The sequence below is a fragment of the Lepisosteus platostomus genome, chromosome 17 (genome assembly GCF_059453375.1).
Source record: "Lepisosteus platostomus isolate fLepPlt1 chromosome 17, fLepPlt1.hap1, whole genome shotgun sequence".
In the NCBI taxonomy this organism is placed as follows: Eukaryota; Metazoa; Chordata; class Actinopteri; order Semionotiformes; family Lepisosteidae; genus Lepisosteus; species Lepisosteus platostomus.
Window position 1 is genome coordinate 15,701,902 of NC_142627.1, and position 7,900 is coordinate 15,709,801.

General features: G+C 42.8%; 1 protein-coding gene across 2 annotated transcripts; it reads left to right on the forward strand.

Moving 5' to 3' along the window:
- Nucleotides 1-387: 387 nt before the first annotated feature.
- On the forward strand, nt 388-6,856 carry dact2 (dishevelled-binding antagonist of beta-catenin 2). Of its 2 annotated transcripts, none has more exons than XM_088610029.1 (4): nt 388-499; nt 3,039-3,171; nt 4,030-4,296; nt 4,804-6,856. In XM_088610029.1, the coding sequence occupies exons 1-4, from the start codon at nt 494-496 to the stop codon at nt 6,597-6,599; spliced, it is 2,202 nt and encodes a 733-aa protein (XP_088466155.1). In that variant the 5' UTR covers nt 388-493; the 3' UTR covers nt 6,600-6,856. The 2 variants fall into 2 exon arrangements, with proteins under 2 accessions (XP_088466155.1, XP_088466154.1); XM_088610028.1 differs by lacking the exon at nt 388-499 and adding an exon at nt 509-936.
- The last annotated feature ends 1,044 nt before the right edge of the window (nt 6,857-7,900 follow it).

Sequence of the window (7,900 nt, forward strand, 5' to 3'; positions counted from 1 at the left end):
GCTTAGCAAAATACAACCATGTGGAAAACAAATTCCGATTTTTCTCTTTTTTTTTTGCCGCTACAAGAGACAAAAAAAACTTTGTTAGACAGCATAAGCATAGGCACAGCTATAGATTCATAGAGAACAAGTGTGATCGTATTTGAAATACCCTCTATATGACAATACTTATTACAACAATGCTAGTTTGTAACTTAAACCAGGTTAAGTGTTCTTTCATAATAAATACAGAAGGTAATTTAGTAATTTTGGTGTTTATACGGTGCTCTAGACTGAATACTTTGGTTCAGACTTAAGACACATTATTTTCTTTTTTTCTGACACGTTTTCCCAGAAACGCAGAGTAGGGAGCCCAGTCTTGGCACTCGTTGTCGCAAACAGATGCGGATAGCAAACCTTGGCGTCAAAAGATCTTGCTAGCCAATGGATCTTTCCTCTGGAGGAAAGTGGGTGCGGTTGGTGAAAATTGGTGGGCGGGCCATGGAGCGTATCAATGCAGGTAGGTGGCAGTTCGAATTGGAGATACAGAGGTCTGCCAAAAGCGAAGTTGGAAAACGGGATTCACTGCTGTGTATGAGTTTTTACTCGCGAGGTGATAAAAAACCGTATAGGGCCGGTTTATAAAGTGGCAGCGGTTGGTACGCTCCGATGTCCGCACCAGAAATGATGAACAGAAAGCTGGGCTCAGGATCAGGATTTGTAAACGCGACCGTGGGCATTGATCGCGGCCGGGTCGGGGAGAGGTTACAGGCTGCTCTGGCTGGAGTGCAGGAGCTGCACCTCCTGAAGGAGAGGCAGAGCGGGATGGTTCAATGGGCTCTCCAGATGGCCCGGGAGAAGCCTGCACTAGTGCCCCATCCAGACGCAGGGGATCCAGGTGGCAGTACGGATGAGCAGCGGCTGGAAGCTACCTTAGCAGCTCTGAAGGAACAGCTGGTATGAATTTCACTCAGATGCTGAAGTTTGTGTGTCTCTCTCATCTAGGTTGAATTCAATGACAGAAATGCAATTACTTTTGGTCACGTAAACCATAAGGTCTTTAGTAAAATTCCTTTTAAATGTCTTTTGTAAATGTATTTTCATAACCTAAAATGTATTATTTTGTAAAATACATTAGAAGCTTTTTGGCGTTCATCAAAGTTTGTTTCAGTATTATAGCACGTTTTCTTTAATTTGTGGCACGCATCTTTACAGTTTAATTTGCTTAGCAGGACGTTTCCGGTACATAAATGCATTATAATCTCAGTTGCATTTTGTATCAAGAATACAGTATTATTCCAAGCCAAGACACGTCTACGTGTATCCGTTAATTCTCGTCTGAGGATCAAAACGTTTCTAATTGCACAAAGTTCGATGCAAAAAAAATCCTTCTGTAAAATTATAGTGGCCTACAATTCTTTTGATCCGGGAGTAACATGAAACCTTACATTAAAAACAATTACAGAGGAATGTTCTAGAGTCGCAGGTTATAAAGTTATAAAGATAAATGATTATTGTTATGACTTTTGCAGCCCTCATAGCACCCAGATATGAATAATGGCTCTGGAGAGTTTGAACAATTTAGGATTCTTTTTCAGAGCTGCAAAGGATCCGAATTATTGTTGGGAGGGTTCGGCGCAATTAATCTTTCAAAAGCTTTAACGAAAATTAAATGTCAAATTTGTAAACATTTCAAAGTGACTAGGGTCAATTCATTTGTGTGATGAAAATCGGTAATCTTCCATACCGTTTCATGACAAGCATCATCAAAATGAGTCGCACCACTAAAATAGCTGTAAGTACATAAGCAGAATATACTGTAGGCAATAGAAAACACAATCGATTAATCTACAGCTTTTGAATAATAGTATGGGAAACTAACATCAAATGTTTACTGGAAGCTTATATCAAGCTAAAATGTTTGTTTCTGAATCAATAATAAGACACTGGCAGATATGAACCTTCAATCATGTTATTCTGGAGTTTATAAATAGGACCATTTAGAAAAAGGGTAGTTTCAAATACAAACTTTACACTTTCTTTTTACACTTTTCTTTTTAACTACATTTGGTAATGCGGTGTTCTCTTGCACTGGGATTAAGTTCTGTTAAGAAAATAGGAAAGGATAGTGGTTAGATTGTGTTTTATATTTAATTGCAATTCTGTCCCAAGATGGACTGATAATGCTTGTCTTCGGACTAATAAATGAGATGGCTAATAGATTATTATCAACAAGAACTATGAACGGGTTAAGGTCAGGGTCTTTTCTGTGTCATTTTGGATAGGCCAAGAAGGTTATCTCTTCTTGTTTAAAAAATTAAGGGCTTTAGGAGAATGGCTAAATAATTAAATTCACTTCAGTAATAATGATTTTCCTTTGGTTTAAGGAATTACTGTGGTTAGATGCTAAACAAACAGTATTCTCATTGTCCTCCCCCCTTCGATGTTACACAATGCTGAACTAACTGCTTTGGGGGTGTAATGAATTATCCATGAAAGCTAATTCAGCTGCTTTCATGTCCAGCCTCTGTTAATGGTAAACCAATTGCTACTTCTTTTTCCCCCAAAGTGTTGTATAATGTTAAAAATATGTGAGAGAATTAACAGAGGTGTCACACTTTGTTTAGAACCCCTGCATAGAGTCAGTTGTCTTATTTGACACATAGTTTGCTAAACATTCAGTGAAAGCTCTCATTTCCTTCTGGTCTGGGTCACTGCCTTCTGTACTGTTAGGTTAATGTCACACAGTGGCTCATTCTGAACGCAGGTCCTGTCTATAAAACATTTCAGTTCAAAAAGTAGTGAAATAGTGGGTTTGCAATGGTAAAAAAAAGTCTGTTTTCTTTGTGATAGTCTTCCTGTTCAATTTAACATCACATTTTTGTCCATCTGCCACATTTTTACCAGGCAACCTCAATGAAATGTAAAGGTTGCAATTGCTTATTTCATTTTCTCAACACAGTTTAAACTTGCAGTTCCTCGTTTGGTAGAAAATGGAGACGTGTCCTGCTGTACGAGGAGTCCCTTAACATTGCTTCTCAACCTGTCTCTCAACCCAGTCGCGTCTGCGAAGACAGGACGTGGGGCTGAAGAGCCACCTGCAGCAGCTGGACCAGCAGATCAGCGAGCTGAAACTGGACATGTCCAAGGCCTCAAGCGAGCACCTGGAGAGCGACAGCCGGCCTAGCTCAGGTAATTGAACTGTCAGAGGCTAACAACCCTCACCAACTGGCATCACAGCTCCTGTAGGACTTTTGTGAAACTGCCTTAATTAAAATGGCCAGGCCCTGAATATAAGTTAAACCTACACTAGGGAATTTCAATACACTAAAACATTGTGTGCTAGAAGTATTTCAAAGCCTTTTTCAAGTAGAATGTTTGTGTGTATTTTTTTAGCACACATTATCAAGGAGTAAGCAGCCGGGCTCTGTCACGTAGGCAGTGGAAAAACAGTCCTGTGTTCTGCTCTGGAACAGCTGTCCATGAGGAGTTCTGGAGAATGATGACACAGCTAGATGCTAATCCTACAAAGGGCAATGACATTGTTCAATCCTGTTTTCCTCATGGAGCAATGTGTGTTAGTTTTGGCCAAAGACAGGTACGACAAAGTGCCACAAAACTCCCACTAATGCTGTTTTGCCATCTGTAAAAAAACAAATCTAGCTGATTTTCTCTTTATTGCGGTTTAAAGTCTCGTAGATTGGGATGTTTTAGCAGTTCAGCTTCAAAAAAATAATTAGGAAACTGGGATTGAATTTGATTAACCTTTATTGCCCCTAAGGGAATTTCTTTTGCACATCAAGAGCTCCAAGCATATACCAATAATCATAATACAATATACAATAATACAATAATAATAGACAACAATACAATATAGCGACATCACAATACCGTGAAACAAAACAACATTTAAAAACATTGCTCAGTCAGAATTCACACTACAACACAAGCCAACACAAAAACTCTGTTCCCTTTGTGCTCCTTTGTGCCCTTCAGGATATATCAAAATGTAATTCTGGCCTCATGCTAATTGTATAATCTGTTCCTCAGGCTTCTATGATTTGAGCGATGGTGGCTCTGTGTCCCTCTCCAACTCCTGCACCTCGGTGTACAGCGAGTGCCTGTCCTCATCCCAGAGCAGCCTGCTCCCTTCCTGCCAGCACAGCCCCCCAGGCACGAGGCCCCAGTCCGCCGACGAGATCACCGTGCAGGGCAGCGCATCTCAACGGGGGGGGGTGCGCATGGGGAGCAGGATCCGTACCAGCACGGACCCGCCTGCCAGCAGCACCAGGGCCAGACAGAGGCCTGTCTCCACAGGTAAACAGGGCCTGCGCTCTCGATCCCGGAATGATGTGATTACTGAGGTCGATTTTTGATATATGTCTCTCTTGCCAGCTGTTTACTGGTGAGAACTATATTTGAATAATGTTTTTTTAAAGTGTAAAATACAGGTTTTAATCTTGTTCATGACGGCCATAATGTCATGTCATGTGCCAAACCGCTTTATACCACACGGTGTTGCGGTGAAGCCGGAGCCTACCCGGCAAACAACAAGCGCAAGACAGGGTACACCCTGGACAGGGCGCCAGTCCATCGCAGACGGCCATAATGCTCAAATTTAATTTTGCTATCTTAATGAAATGCCACCAGAAATCTAAACCTTAGCATAGTATTCTTGTACAGATTTCCTATGCTGCAAACAGATTGAGTTACATGTTTACCTTTGATACTATGTACGTCTTAAATAATTTACCTGTCTGCTTCAGAAAATGTGTTATCTGGCTGCGTTTTGCAGATTGAATAATGGTTACTCATTTTTTCCAGGTGACTTGGACAGAATGGTGTTGCCAGGACTGGGATTCTATAAAGCCCCAGATACGAAGGCTGTACCGTCTTTATCTCATGGCATCAACATTAAGCAAACTGCAATTGACCCCAGGTACCAGAGCAACCTAGTGTCTAGGAATGGCTCCGATGTGTACCAGTATCCCAGCCCGCTCCATGCAGTAGCCCTACAGAGCCCTATCTTCTCCCTCAGTGGGGAGACTGCCACAGCACAAGGCAGTCAAACAGACACAGTAGCTGGCGCCACTGTCAGCAGCTGCGTGTCTTCAAAAACTTCCTTTGAAAGCAGGCCTGATGGTTACATCTACAAACTTCTCCAGCACAAAAAAAACAGGGAAACTCTTCAGCCTGAGGGCTGTTGCCAGGTAGACAGAGCTCAGCCTCTTTTGTCATGTCATAATGGGGTATTCTCTCTTAGCACTGCAGTGACTAAGGTTAACTGCAGAGCAGTGCTCAAATCTCAGGGAGATCAGAGTCTCTCCCAAGGACAGCCCAGCATAAAACCGCAGGAGGTCAAGACTGTTTCTGAAGAGAAAGTGGCAATTGTGAACTACAGACAAGAGACAGTAAATTGTGCCCAAACTGCTAAGGTGTTCCACCACAGAGAGGATCTTAAAGCCTGCCATTCCCCCCTTGATGCAGACCAAAGGGTCTCGGTGCTTGTGGAAGCTAATAAATGTCCGGAGAGAGTTCAGAAGGGTGAGGGGAATTCCTGTCCTGACCATAGCTGTGTGGACACACTTTGTGAGGCAGCATTATCAAGGAAGGCACTAAACAGAAAGCACAGCAGCACCTCTAGCCTGGAGAAGAAAAGCCATGAGGCGCTTCCCCAGTCAGAATTTGTTCACGCCAAATTTGTCCCTGCCGGGTCACTGCAAGTGAAGGTCAGACAGGCCGGCAAGAAGACAAAGGCAGTAAAACTCAAGAGGCGAAGCAGTGAGAAACTGAGAACTGTTAAACAGCTTCCTTGTGAAAATCTGAAGATACCTTTGGTCAGTGGGGGCCCTTCTGCTGAGACAGCTCCTTTTAATAAGCATTCTGGGGGTAGGGCAGTTTACAAAGAGCACAACTGTGTTGGGGAAGCAGCTGGCAGGTCATGTTCAGAGTCTAGCTTATATCCTGCTCATCTGAGGCAGACGCAACAAGTTCCCAAGTCCGGGCCTAGCACAACCCACAGATTGCTCCTGCCAGAACCAAGAGTTTCCGTGGATACGAACAAGAAGAGACAGACACGCAAGTGGCAGTCTGTAGTGGAGATCTCCACTAAACCCTCCCTGGCTCCCTTTCCTAACAGCCGCCCCGCTGGGCATCTGCAGGTTCTGCGTAAGGCTGGCATGATGCGGAGCACCAGCCTGAGACACCGGCCAAGTCAGTATGGTGTCCCACGCCACCCCCACCCCAACTCCTACTCCTGCTTGCTCAGCGAGTCGGAGGTGTCTGAGTACTCAGCCGAGTGCGCCTCCTTGTTCCACTCCACCATTGCAGAGAGCAGTGAAGGAGAGCTGAGCGACTTCACAGCAAACCGCTTTGGGGACAGCGAGTCCAGCGAGAGCAGTTCCGATGGCTCTTCTGACAGCAGTCTCTCCCTGAACTCTGAGGACATGGAGGACGGCGAGCTGGTCTGGGCACAATCCACTGTGGGCCCAACAGCTGCAGGACTACCCCTGTCCAGTAGGCCAGAGCCCCCTGCCTGCCGCATCAAAGCCTCCAAGGCCTTGAAGAAGAAGATCCGCAGGTTCCAGCCAGCCGCTCTGAAGGTGATGACTATGGTGTAGATCACCTGCGTAGCTTCCTGCATTTCTGCTATGCTTCCTCCTGAGGAATGAGGGCTTTCATTTCTGGACTGGAGTTCAACCTATGTATCCCAAGTGTATTTTTGTGGAATAATTTAACTTTCTGTATTATATTTTTCGATTTTTCTTACAAATTGTTCACCATACCTTGTAACCATTTCTTAATAGAGCAATGCTTTGCTTTACAGCAGATTTGATTTGTTATGTGTTAATAAAATGTTATTTAATATTGGATAAAATCTTGTGGTTTGAGTTTTTCTAGTAAATAGTGAAGCAGTATTTTCAGAACTTTTAATACTACATAACTCCCCAAAATACTTATGACTTACAAAATACAAAAGAAAATCACTTTCCATCTTTGTTATATAGCATATAAACATCTAACTGGTACTGTCTTTGGATGTAAATTATTCTACTAAACATATCCAGTCTCAGTCCAAAGCCAGACCGATGTGAGTGTGTGTTTGTGTGTGAGGGACAGGGTATATCTTGCCTTGCGTCTATTATTTGCCGAGATTGGTTCCTGCTCCCCTGCATCCCTGTATTGCATAAAGCAGCTAGAAAATGGTTGTATGGATAAATAACGGAGAATTATAGAAGACCGAAGTGCCAAGCGATGGCAGATTTATTTCTGACTGAACACTGCATCCAAAAGTACACTGCATTTTTGTAGTTAACTAGAAATAGCAGGAAACTAGAAATGTTATGCAATGCACATTATACTTGAAAGCTAGTAGCACGTCTTTTAACCTGTAAATTGAAGCATGCTGAATCCAAGGGAAACACCCACAGTTGTAGAGAAACAACAGTAAGTGTACAATACAGTAAGTGTATGAAATGACACAGTTTTAATTGGTGAATAAGTGAAGCTGTTTACCTACTGTACTTATCTAACTAATGGCTTCCAAACAATCTCCTGTTCAACTGCAACAGAGCTTTTGATAGCTGTTCATAGATTGTAACAAAAAGTCACAAAAATGAATTACACCAAGTCATACATACAATATATCACACTATATGGTAAAGAGGGCATCCATGTTTATCTGGCAGTGTGACCTCTGTTGCAGGGTCATGTCTTTGCCCATTGTCGAGTACACTGACATCTAGGAAGCTTCTACAAGCTGCATTGAAGTACCCATTCATATCTTCGAATCTGAAACAGCAGCATTAATTATGTCATTCTGTTTTGTTTAGCATTTAGAAGAGATTTTTGTGACAAGCGTACGCCCTCAGTTTCACTCAACACTGCAAACCTTTTGCCTGTATAATTGACTAGCAGGGGT